The 13,684-nt window shown below is 45.1% G+C and overlaps 1 protein-coding gene across 1 annotated transcript in view; it reads right to left on the bottom strand.

Annotated features, from left to right (window-relative positions):
- LOC146633084 (T cell receptor beta chain MC.7.G5-like) overlaps positions 1–13,423 on the bottom strand; it is a 31,026-nt gene extending 17,603 nt beyond the window's left edge. The window contains exon 1 of the mRNA XM_085352905.1: positions 12,928–13,423. Coding sequence (XP_085209031.1) covers positions 12,928–13,423 — 496 coding nt within the window. The remainder of the gene's footprint in view (positions 1–12,927) is intronic.
- Between the last annotated feature and the right edge of the window lie 261 nt (positions 13,424–13,684).

The raw sequence follows: 13,684 nt of genomic DNA, 5'->3' as shown, positions 1-13,684 counted from the left end.
CCTCACCACCTGAGTTCTGCCAGTGAGGAAGTCCAACACCCATGCACACAGACGGCTGTTAAGTCCCAGATCCCTGAGCTGGGACTTAACAGCTGGCTGTAGCTCAGGTGGCAGAGCAGGTCAGCCACTAATCAGAAGGTCGGTGGTTCGATCCCAGGCTGTACCCTGGCTGCATGCCAAATATCCTTGGGCAAGATACTAACCCCATGTTTGCCTACTGGTGGTGGTCAGAGGGCCCGGTGGCGCCTGTGTCCGGCAGCCTCGCCTCTGTCAGTGCGCCCCAGGGCAGCTGTGGCTACAATGTAGCTTGCTATCGCCAGTGTGTGAATGGGTGGATGACTGAATGTAGTGTAAAGCGCTTTGGGGTCCTATGGACTAGAAAAGCGCTATACAAATGCAGGCCATTTTGTGAACAGTCTGCAGGGCACTATTGTGTTAAACGCTGAACTGTAATCAACAAACAGCATTCGCACATAGTTACCCTGTTTCTTGTCCACGTGGCTGAGAGTGGTGTGTAGGACGTGGGCGATGGCATCCTCTGTGGATCTGTTGGATCTGTAGGCGAACTGCAGCGGATCTGTGGTGTCTGGGATGGAGGAGGAGATGATGTTCTTCAGCAGCCTCTCAAACACCTTCATTACTACCGAGGTCAGTGCAACTGGCCGGTAATCGTTCAGGGATGAGGGTTTGCTGTTCTTGGGCACAGGGATGATGGTGGATCTTTTGAAGCATGTGGGGACCACAGACTTCGCCAGGGACTCGTTGAAGATGTAAGTGAACACACCTGCTAGCTGGTCAGCACAGCAGCGCAGCAGACGGCCGGTGATGCCGTCTGGCCCCGCCGCTTTCCTTGTGTTCACTCTCCTCAGTGCCGCTCGGACGTCATGCTCCGCGATGCTGGTCACCGGTCTCTCGCTGATGACGTCACTGTCCTCGGTAGTCAGGCGGTAGATAGCATTAGCCGCCTGGCTAACCTCGAAACGGGCGTAGAACCGATTCAGCTCGTTGGTGAATGCAGAGTCGGCGTTAATCGGCGCAGTGTCCCTGGCTTTGTAGTCCGTAATGGTGCGTAGTCCGTGCCACATACTCCGTGTGTCGCCCTGGTGGAAGCGGGACTCCACACGTTCCCGGTACCGGTGTTTGGCATTTCTCACCGCACGCCGTATGAGGCAGCTTTGTAGGCGCTCATATCACCAGTGGCGAGACCCGCGTTGTAGGAGGCGGTCCTGGCGTTTACTGCAGTGCGGATCGATCTGTCCACCATGGTTTCTGGTTTGGGAATGTGGTGACTCTCGCAGTGGGGATAATCTCCTCCACTAGCATATTGACGAAGCATACTGCTACTTCCGTAAACTCGTTGATGTCGACTGCGCATGCTCTGAACATGTCCCAGTCGACGTCGTTGAGTGCGTCCTGTAGCGTAGCTTCTGATTGGGCAGTCCACCATTTTACCTCCCTCGTGGTCCCGTCTTCCCTCCGTATGCTTTGTTTATACTGGGGAATGAGGAAGATGGCATTGTGGTCAGACTTCCCAAAAGCCGGGTGTGAGACAGCTTTGTAGCCCTGCTTGTATGGCGTGTAGCAGTGATCCAAAATCCGATCCCCTCTCGTTGGACACGAGACATGCTGGTATAAGTTTGGCATGACTTGTCTGAGGTTCGCTTTGTTAAAGTCTCCTGCTACAATGAGGGCTGCGCCCGGGTCCTTGTTTTGAAGCGAGCTCAGCACATCATGTAATTCGGACAAAGCCATACCTGTGTCCGCTTGGGGTGGGATGTAGACCACCGTGGCGATGACTGAGGTGAACTCACGGGGCAGATAGAAAGGGCGGCACTTAATGCTCAGGAACTCCAGATGTGGCGAGCAGCCGCTGGAGAGAGTAGAAATGCTTCTGGCATCGCACCACTTTCTGTTTACCATGAAACACACTCCTCCGATCAGCATGCTTGCATTCCAAAGGTTTCTCCATGTAATGATCTGCTAGGGAGTGTGGGGAGCCACAGCCCTGTCCTTTATGGTATCAAGCAGGTATGGAGGAGATCAAGACTCCAGACATCCAGAGGCCCCCAGAACACAAGAGACCAAGGAAGACCCACAGAGGGGCAGCCGCGCCACTGTCCCAGTAAGAGCTGAGGAGAGTCCCAGATGAGGGCTCATTCAGCAGCCGCGGAGCAGAAGCCAGGGGGAGTTGCAGTGACGCGCCCGTGAGCTCCGCCGGCAGCCAGCTGTGCCTGAGTGACCGAGCCCCAGGCCGAGAGGCCGGGGGCACCCCACCTCCGAAGTGGCCCGAGCGAGCCCCAATAAGCGGCCGCCAAGGAGTGAGCCGGTGTGTACCTGGACGCCCACCCCCAGATACAAAGAACCACCAACGCACCGACACCTGAGGGAGTCCGCCACCGGCAGGGGAAGTGGTGGTGGGTGGAGATAGGCCTCCAAACCTTGGAGGGCCCGAGATGTCCCCAGAGAGATGGCGTCTGATACCCAACCTGACATATAGACACAAACATACAGGCACACACAGACACAAACATCCATTCCCACCCTCATGCTCTCATGTGCACTTCACACTCAACCGACGTGGAGACAGACATAAAGAGACGCTGTACACACGATCACACTCCCCAAGCGTACTCTACAAACCGGGTCTAGGTGCCCCCGCCCCTGGAGGGGGGAACTGCACCCAGACCCAGGTGGTGTTACCCTTTTCCCTGCGGTGGGGAGAGGCAGACCGCCCCGACTCCGCAGCAGCAGGGATGCCCCACACCCCAGACCGCAGTCGGACGGCCAACTCCTCCTAGCCCCCCCGCTCCAGCAGGCCGCAGAGAATGGGGGTGAGAGAAGACTCCAAACCTCCCTCCACCCGCTCATTGTAGTGTTGATGCATGTGTGTTCTAAGGTGCAATTAAAACCCAGGAGGGCATGGAGCTACCTGCCAGAGAGCAGCAGGTAAGCGCATAGTCCCTCCTGCTAGCCCTCAATGTCTACGTGTATTTAAAATTGAGAGGTGGGCAACGATGCCAGGGGTGAGGTGTACACCCTGATGGTAACTTGGACTCCGTGCCCACCCCCAAGATCCTATATGTATGTGTAATGAGGGTGTGAGTAATGTGAATGTCTAAGTTGTGGGATAAAATTGAGGCAGAGGCAGCCAGAAGGGGACAGAGGGGAGGGGGGTAGCCTCCTCTGCACCCTGGTGACATACCCCTACTCCAAGGCCCTGCATGTGTGGGTGGTTGTGGTGGAGCGGGAAGAGGGAGGCAGCTGGAGATGGGGAGGGAAGGAAGGGAGGGGCAGGTGACCCCTCCCTGGGGCCAGCTCCCCCGCTGACCCCAGTAGGCACTCCCATACTCCGCGACCCGCCAGGGAAAGGGGGCCCAGGCCCATCCAGACCGGGGCCCAGCGCAGCAGCGCCCCCCGGCCCCACAGAGCCCGGGACAGTCCACCCAACCCCACCACAGAGAAAACTGCACCCACCCCACCATCCACTCATCTTCCAGACTACATGAGACAATAGACGCCCAGGCTGAGATCTTCCTCCACCTCTCCTGTATCTCCCCCTCCTGCAGAGAGTTCCTGAGGGGAGGAAAGCTCCTGCAAGGTGTGACAATCTCCCCCACCGGTTGAAGAGCCCCACAGGCGGCTCGACACACCGGCGGCACCCTGCGCCAGGGATGGGCCCCCATGCACCCACCCGCCCACAACCCCGGCAACACACAAACCAGGACCCAAGGCCCCGAGGCCCGGCCAGGGCCCCGGCCCAGAGACGGAGCGCCCCCAGACCCTCATGCCCATCCCGGACCCACCCAGGGGCAGACAGGCTACCAGGTCAGTAACCCACGTCCATCAGCACAGACCCTCCCCTAGCCCCGCTGCACGCAGCCACGAGGAAATAGTCAGAAAAGAGCCCCCAACCGGACATTACCGCTACCCCGGGTTGAGCCCCCCAAGGAAGTTGCCTCCGGGGAACCCCCCGACGCCCTAAGCCTGTCCCTGCCCCCACACCAATCACAACATTGAAGGCGGGACCAAACTATGACCCCCCACCCCCACTAGGTGATGGAGCCGATCAAAGGAGCCCAGAGCAATTGATCTGATGTGGTGGCCGAGGCTGTATCAAAACTAATGTAATCTAATAGATAATTTCTATATTGGTTAGAATTAAGATTGTTTTTATTTTTCCAGTTCATGAGGACAGTTTTCTTGGCTATGCATAGGGCAGTGAAAACCATATAGGCTACATTCTTTTCTGAAATGACATTATCTAAGCTGCCCAACAAACACACTAAGGGGGAAGTTGGAATGTTACATTTCAGACACTTTGATAAGTCTTCACATATCTCGCGCCAAAACTTCTGCACTGGTGGACAGAACCAAAGAGCGTGAATGTAAGTGTCTGGTGTATTGCTTTGACAGTGTGAGCAGTTGTTGGAAGATGTAAAGCCCATCTTGAACATCCGATGACCTGTATAGTGCACTCTATGTAGTATTTTGTATTGTATTAATTGCAGACTGGGATTTTTAATCAATTTAAAGGTTTTTAAGCAAATCTGAGACCAGAAGTTTTGGTCTAAACTGACTGATAAATCTGCTTCCCACTTTGCAATAGGAAGGGATATTGATTCATCTAATTTAGAAAGTGTTCTGTATATTTTAGATAATAATTTGGGGGATTTAAGAGTAAGGAAATGTGCCGCACTTGGTGGTGTTTGTAATTCAACTTGACTGAGGTTAAATTTCTTTTTTATTATGGATTTAATTTGTTGATATTCTAAAAATTTTTTCTTGTTGATCCCATATTGTGCAACTAGTCTGTCAAATGGGATAAATTCTGTTCCCTCTAATATATGTTTTAAGTATTTAATTCCTTTACAACTCCATTCTGGGAAATTAATCATATTATTGTTTTGTAATATGTCAGGGTTATTCCAGATAGGTGTACGTTTGCATGGGATTAGTGAAGACTCCGTTATTTTTAGAAACTCCCACCATGCTGTCGTGGCTCTGACATCTGTGGTCATGAAGTCATTTGAGCGCCTGGTTCTCTCCTATCTGAAGACCCTCACGGCCCCCCTCCTGGATCCCCTGCAGTTTGCATACAGAGCCAACAGGTCTGTAGATGACGCAATCAACATGGCCCTACACTTCATCCTGCAGCATCTGGACTCCCCAGGAACCTACGCCAGGATCCTGTTTGTGGACTTCAGCTCTGCCTTCAACACCATCCTTCCAGACCATCTCCAAGGCAAGCTTTCCCAGATGAATGTGCCTGATCCCATCTGCCGGTGGATCACTGACTTCCTGACGGACAGGAAGCAGCATGTGAGGCTGGGAAAGAATGTCTCGGACTCCCGGACCATCAGCACCGGCTCCCCTCAGGGCTGTGTTCTTTCTCCTCTGCTCTTCTCCCTGTATACCAACTGCTGCACCTCCACCCACCAGTCTGTCAAGCTAATCAAGTTTGCAGATGACACCACCGTTATTGGACTCATCTCGGACGGGGATGAGTCTGCCTACAGGAGGGAGGTTGAACGTCTGGTGTCCTGGTGCAGCCACAACAACCTGGTGCTGAATGCCCAAAAGACAGTGGAGATTATTGTGGACTTCAGGAAGCACACAGCTCCACTCCCCCCCATCATCCTGTCTGACACCCCCATCACCTCTGTGGACTCATTCCGCTTCCTGGGTATCACCATCACCCAGGACCTGAAGTGGGAGCCCACCATCACCTCCGTCATTAAGAAAGCCCAGCAGAGGATGTACTTCCTGAGGCAGCTGAAGAAATTCAACCTGCCAACACGGACGATGATGCAATTCTACACTGCAATCATCGAGTCCATCCTCACCTCCTCCATCACCGTGTGGTACGCTGGAGCCACTATCAGGGACAAACAGAGACTGCAGCGTGTCGTGCGCTCTGCTGAGAAGGTGATTGGTTGCAGACTCCCATCTCTGCAGGACCTGTACACCTCCAGGACACTGGGGCGTGCAGCTCGGATCTCAGCTGACCCTTCTCACCCTGGACACAGTCTGTTTGACCTGCTCCCCTCAGGCAGGAGGCTCCGGTCCATTCGCACCAGAACCTCTCGCCATAAGAACAGTTTCTTCCCCTCTGCTGTCGGACACATGAACAATAACCATATGACTGTTCCCATCACTAGCACATGACCCTACGCTGTGTTCACTGCATCATTCCATGTTTGTCACTGATCACCACCTGCACTCATGTATAAGGGGCAGGGATAGCTCAGTAGGTAAAGTGGTCGCCCCATGATCGGAAGGTCGGCGGTTCGAATCCACTTAACGGCTACCCTGAGGTACCCCTGAGCAAGGTACTGTCCCTACACACTGCTCCCCGGGCGCCTGCTTAGTGGGCTGCCCACTGCTTCACTGAGTGAATGGGTCAAATGCAGAGAAAAACAAGTAATTTCCCCATGGGGATCAATAAAGTATCCATTATTATTATTATATCATGTATATATCTATCCACTTAGCACCTTTAATTCTTATTCTTATTTTTATATTTTTATGACAGTATGTTTGCACTGAAGCACCGCAGCAATTTCCTAATGTTGTAAACCTGCTCAACATTTGGCAATAAAACCCATTCTGATTCTGATTCTGATTCTGAGAGAAGCTGATGTTGATACTTTTAAAGCATTCATGTCTTTTGATGTTTGAGCTAATAAATGGTAGGTCTGAAATCTCTAGATCCTTGCATAGTGCCTGTTCAACATCTAGCCAGGGCTCATCTAGGAAGGTATGTTTTGACCATTCTGAGATGAACTGAAGCCTGTTGGCTAAGAAGTATTGGTGAAAATTAGGCAGATCTAATCCTCCTCTATCCTTGGTTCTTTGTAGCGTTTTTAAGCTGATACGCGAGGGTTTATCTTTCCAAAGGAATTTGGAAATATATGAATCCAGAGATCTGAACCAATCTTGTGATGGTTTGTTAGGGATCATCAAAAATAAGTAATTTATTTTTGGCAAGATCATCATTTTTATAGTGGCGACCCTTCCCATGAGTGATATGGGTAAAGATTTCCATCTAGTCAGATCGCCTTCTACTTTCTTTAGAAGTGGGATGTGATTTAATTTAGAATAGAATAGAATAGAATTCAACTTTATTGTCATTGCACATGCACAGGTACAGGGCAACGAAATGCAGTTTGCATCCATCCAGAAGTGCTTTAGTGATATAGATATATTACAATATATATTAGCAATAATATAGATATGTGAGTATATTACAGAAATGGGTCTATTATGGTATGTTATAATGTACACGGTATGAAGTATGTTGTGAATATTCTATAACTATAAGTATGTACAGGCTGTAGTGAGTACAAGCTATGTACAGGATATGAACAGGATATAAATATGAAAAACTATACAGAATATGAAATAAATAACTTTACAGAATCTGGGATATACAGCTATACAGAAATGGGAACTATGCAAGTTGTAAACAGTTGTAGGATTAAAGATTATCGAATGTACAGAATGATTATTTACACAGAGCTATACAGTAGTGCAGTTAAGATAAGTGAGGGTGTAGATAGTTTCTACAGAGGCTATATAAAGTGCTAGTGGTTGTGAGTGGTGGTTCAGTCCATGTTATTATTGTGTTTGAGGGTACAGTTGTCCATTGTGGGTGTGTGTATGTTCAGTCCATGAGTTTAACGTGGGTCAGATGTCAGGAGGCAGAGTTCAGGAGTCTGACAGCTGTGGGGAAGAAGCTGTTCCGGTACCTGGTGGTCTTAGTCCGGAGGCTCCTGTGGTGCCTCCCAGAGGGCAGGAGGGTGAAGAGTCCATGTGATGGGTGACTGGGGTCTTTGATGATTTTCCCAGCCCTTTTCAGACACCGCTTCCTGTAGATGTCTTTTATGGCAGGAAGTGGTGCTCCGGCGATGCGCTGGGCAGTTTTCACGACCCTCTGCAACGCCTTCCGGTCCGAGGCAGAGCAGTTCCCGTACCAGACTGTTATACAGTTGGTCAGGATGCTCTCGATGGTGCAGCGATAGAAGTTCACCAGGATGTCTGAGGACAGGTGGTTCTTCCTCAGAGTCCTCAAGAAGAAGAGGCGCTGGTGAGCCTTCTTGACCAGCTTGGAGCAGTTGGTCGTCCAGGTGAGATCCTCGGAGATGTGGACTCCCAGGAACTTGAAGCTGCTCACACGCTCCACAGCCGTCCCCTTAATGTGGATGGGTGGATGTGGGTCAGCATTCCTCCTGTAGTCCACGATGAGCTCCTTGGTCTTCTCGGTGTTAAGCAGCAGGTTGTTTCTGTCGCACCACTCAGCCAGACGATCCACCTCCTCCCTGTAGGCGGCCTCATCGTTGTCACTGATGAGGCCAATCACCGTGGTGTCATCTGCAAACTTAATGATGGTGTTAGAACCATCAGCAGGTCTGCAGTCGTGGGTGAAGAGGGAGTAGAGGAAAGGGCTCATCACACAGCCTTGTGGTACACCGGTGTTCATTGTGATGGTAGATGAGCAGCGGTTATCCAGCCGGACATGTTGGGGGCGGTTGGTCAGGAAGTCCAGTAACCATTTGCAGATGAGGGAACTGATGCCCAGGTCTGTCAGTTTCCTGATGAGTTGTGAGGGGTGGATTGTATTGAATGCTGAACTGAAGTCTATAAACAGCATTCTGGCGTAGGTGTTGTTGTTGTCCAGGTGTGAGAGGACAGAGTGCATTGCGATGGAGACTGCATCCTCTGTGCTCCTGTTCCGGCGGTATGCGAATTGGTGGGGGTCCAGGGTGGGGGGGAGACAGGATTTGAAGTGTGCTAGGACCAGCTGCTCTAAGCACTTAGTGATGATGGGGGTGAGTGCTACTGGGCGGTAATCATTGAGGCAAGATGGGTTGGAGTTTTTGGGTATTGGGACGATGGAGGTGGATTTAGTTAAGTCTGAAAGCTTAGGAGAAACATTAATACCTAAATATTTAATATTTCTGGATTGCAGTGGGGCAGAGGAAGAATTATGGAAGGAGCAGTTAATTGATTTGATTTGATTTGATTTTATTGATTAGCATTCAAATTCAAATCTCAGTGAAAACAGTGAGAAAAAAAAAACAAAAAACAGTGAAAACAGAACAAAAATCTACCATAAAGAAAGAAAGCATGAGACAAGGCTAATCAAAAGGTATTGGCTGAAGCATTTGCTTATTACGCCAACCCTTTTCACAAAATATCTTTTTGTATGCAGCTCCTGTACACAGGGCTTGAAGAAAATAATAAAACAAAGCAAAAACCAAACCAAACAAACAAACAAACAAACAAACAAACAAACAAACAAACAAACAAACAAACAAACAAACAAACAAACAAACAAACAAACAAACAAACAAACAAACAAACAAACAAACAAACAAAACAAAGAAAAAAAAACTTTCCACCTTAGATAAGTAACTACATCAAAGTAAAGAATCAAGAGGTTGTTGTTTTTTTTCTCCTTTTTGTTCTTTTCATTCTTGATATATATATTTTTCTAATACTCTATTTTTAAACATGTTTTTAAACAAGGAAAATGAACTACACCTTTTTAAATCACTGTCATAACTATTCCACAGGTTAACTCCTCTAACAGAAACACATCTCTGCTTTATATTTGTCCTCATCTTGTTTTTCTTAAAGAAATCTGTTCCCCTTAAGTCATATTGACTCTCTCTGACTTTGAACAGCTTCTGAGTACTGGGGCAAAGCAAGTTATTTTGTGCTTTATACATTATCTGTGCCATTTTATATTCAACTAAATCATAAAATTTCAGGGTATTCAGATTAATAAACAAAATGTTAGTTGGTTCTATATAGTTTGATTGGTTTATAATTCTTATAGCTCTTTTTTGTAACTTGAAAATATGAAGAGTGTTCGTTTTATATGCATTACCCCATATCTCCAGACAGTAAGTCATATATGGAAGCAACAGAGAACAATAAAGTGTGTATAATGATTTTTTGTTCAGGACATGCTTTGTTTTATAGAGAATAGCAATGGTTTTTGACATTTTTGTTTTCACGTGGTTTATATGAGACTTCCAACTCAGCTTATCATCAATTATCACTCCAAGAAATTTATTTTCATACACTCTTTCAATTTCAATTCCATTAACCCTTATTTTAGATACATTTTTCACTTGTCTAGTGCCAAAAATAATCAATTTTGTTTTCTTTATATTTAATGATAACTTATTTACATCAAACCAGTTTTTTAATATATTTAACTCCTTTTCCGCTGTAGTCAGAAGCTGTTCTAAGTTTTTACCTGAGCAGTACAGAGTCGTATCATCAGCAAACAATACACATTTTAACAGTTTGGAAACACTACATATGTCATTTATATATAATATAAATAATTTAGGGCCCAGCACAGAGCCCTGAGGAACACCACAAGTTACCTTCAACTGCTTAGATTTTACATTATTGAATTCGACATATTGATATCTTTCATCCAGGTAACTTTTCATCCACTTGTATGCTATCCCTCTTATGCCATATCTCTCTAGTTTATTTATTAATATAGAATGATCAATTGTATCAAACGCCTTTTTTAAGTCTATAAAAACACCAACAGTATATTCCTTATTATCTATTGCATTAGATATCCCTTCAACAAGTTCCATCACTGCCATTGAAGTGGACCTTTTCACTCTAAAGCCATATTGGTTATCACTTAGGAGATTATGCTTCTCAATATATTTATCAAGTCTATTAACAAATAACTTTTCTAAAATTTTTGAGAACTGTGGGAGTAGTGATATTGGCCTATAATTGGTAAACTGACATCTCTCTCTGTTTTTATGGATTGGAATAACTTTTGCTATTTTCATTTGTGAGGGAAACACACCAGTTTGAAAGGACAGATTACAAATGTATGCGAAAGGTTGCACTATATATTCTATAATACTTTTAACTAATATCATGTCAATACCAAAACAGTCAGTGGACTTTTTATTTTTAAATGTCTTCACAATGTTAATTATTTCTCTATGAGTTACAGCACCAATAAACATGGAGGACACATTCTGAGTAATATGTTTATTTAGGTCATTATTATTTCTTGACTCTGGAATTTCTTTTGCTAAATTAAAGCCAACATTTACAAAGAAATCATTAAATTCATTTGCAATGTCTTTAGTTTTATCAAGCACAATATCTTTATCTTTTTTAAAATAATCTGGATAATTCTTATTTTTTGAGCCCTTTTTGATTAGACTGTTTAATATCCTCCATGTTTCTTGTGTGTTACTTCTACTTTGCTCCAATAATTTGTGGTAATATTCTTTCTTACTTGTTCTTATAATATTTACTAATCTATTTTTATATAACTTGTACTTTATTTCAGCATCTTTTGTCCTCTGTTTTATGAATCTCTTATATAGATTATTTTTCTTTTTACATGCATCTTCTATCCCCTTTGTGATCCATGGCTTATTTGATCTGTGATGCTTTCTAGTGATTTTCATTAAAGGACAATGTTTTTCATATAGTGAAATTACAGTTGATAAGAATGCATCATATGCACTATTTGAATCTTCATTTGCAAAAACCTCATTCCAATTGTGTTCCTTTAAGTCCACCTGGAGGACAGCAATGGCTCTTGCTGTTCTATGTCGTATCATATCAAATATTTGATTCTTTTGTTTAGTTTTAATCCCAAAATAATTTTGAAAAATTGCAAAAACAGGAAGATGATCGCTTATATCAGTTATAAGAAGTCCACCTACTATTTCATGGTCAATTTTATTTGTGAATATATTATCTATCAATGTAGCTGTATCAATTGTTATTCTACTTGGTTTTATAATTACAGGGAAAAGGGAGTTACTATACATTGTATTTATGAAATCTGTTGTTTTCTGATGTCCATTTGGGTTTAGCAAATCTATATTAAAATCACCACAAATTATTTGCACTTTTTTATCATTTAGGTTGCTAAACATAGCAGCAAGTTTTTCATTGAATATCTCAAGGCATGAACCTGGTGTCCTATAGATGCAACTTATAATTATATTGTTAGCTTTTTCAACATGAATTTCAATAGTGACACATTCCAATATGTTATCTATGGTGCTTGACATGCATTCAATCAGACTACATTTCAAAACTTTATCTACATATAAAGCAACACCACCTCCTTTTTTATTCACCCTGTTCATTGTAAATAATTCGTATCCTTCCAGTCCCATTTCACTAACTTTCTCATTATCGAGCCATGTTTCTGATATTGCAATTATATTAAACTTTTTTAACTTACTTAAACATTCTGTAATTTTAGAAAATTTTTTATACAGGCTTCTACTATTGAAATGTATGACCGACAATGCATTTGCCATTTTAATATTCACATTGAATTGGTCATCTGTATAGTACTCACAAGTATTATTGGTGTTATTGTAGAAGTGGGTATCTGGGTCAATGTTACTTTCAGGGTCATTCATGTTGTGCTCTGCATAGTTAAACGTTTTGAAGTTCGTTTTCTCAGCGTGTGTGGCAAAATAACCACCTTGACAGTCCTTTTCATAATCAAAGTCTTCCTCTTCAATATCTCCGAATGGAAACCTATAATCTGTGTCCAAACTTGTCATTTATGTGTTTTTGTTGTTGTTGTTTCCATTGTTTTTGAGCCATAAGGCCAGAAATACTTTCCATACCCATTGTTCATTATCCAATCGTCACTTTTCCAATAGATTCCATAGCAGATTCCTGATTATTTATATTGCTCTAAGTCTTTGAGTTCTCTTATCATCACAACTTTCGCTTCTTCGGGATTGCCATTTAGTCTTATCATTACTTTGCAGTTCCTCGTCCATGTCGCTTGTATCTTATTTTGTTTTCTCAGGATGCGTGGCTGTCTTGCAATTTCAGCAGTCTTTTTCGTTAAATGTTCATTTAAATACACACCAGTCCCTTTTAGCTTCTTACCCTGTTTCAGTAACTCAATCTTTGTTTTGCGACTCACAAACCGAAGAATGATTGCTGGCTTTGTTTTACTGTCTTTTCTGGGGAGCGTGTGGCATGCTGCAATATGATGGCTCTGAATACTTACATTCTTCGTTTGAAGGAATTTTATCACTTGCTGTTCAAGCGTTTGCTGCTCCTCTACCGGGGCATCTTCACCGTCTTTACCTCCGCCAGCTGTTACTCTGGCGTAGGTTCGGTGTTGCGTCTCCAGACCACTTATGATTAAATCATCCATTCTTGTGTATTGTTCAAGGTCCTCGATTCGCCGTTCCAAGTCGTCTATTTTCTTGTCCTTGTCCTTTATGAGGTTTTTTAGTTGTTTTATTTCATCCATTAGGTCATGTAGCATACCTTGTTGTTTAGCCACTTTGCTCAGTTCATCAGACATGAAATTAAGCGATTTCCTAATCTCCTCCAACTCCTCTTCAACTCCTGGGTTTGCTTTTTTAGGTGGCATTTTGAAAATGATGAGATTGGTATTTCCTTGTGATGGCCCGTTGAAGTCACTGTTGATTTATTTGTTGGTGCCTTGCTAGAGGAGCCTGGGCCTGGTGGCTGCTGGAAGATCCTGGGCCTGGTGGCTGCTGCAGGATCCTGGGCCTGGTGGCTGCTGGAGGATCCTGGGCCTGGTGGCTGCTGGAAGAGCCTGGGCCTGTGGCTGCTGGAGGATCCTGGGCCTGGTGGCTGCTGGAAGAGCCTGGGCCTGGTGGCTGCTGGA

The sequence above is a fragment of the Diplotaxodon limnothrissa genome, linkage group LG4 (assembly GCF_057381915.1).
Source record: "Diplotaxodon limnothrissa isolate DT_005_m linkage group LG4, D_limnothrissa_male_GT1.1, whole genome shotgun sequence".
Lineage (NCBI taxonomy): Eukaryota > Metazoa > Chordata > Actinopteri > Cichliformes > Cichlidae > Diplotaxodon > Diplotaxodon limnothrissa.
Note: the sequence above shows the minus strand (reverse complement) of the source record. Positions and strands in the feature narration are given on the sequence as shown.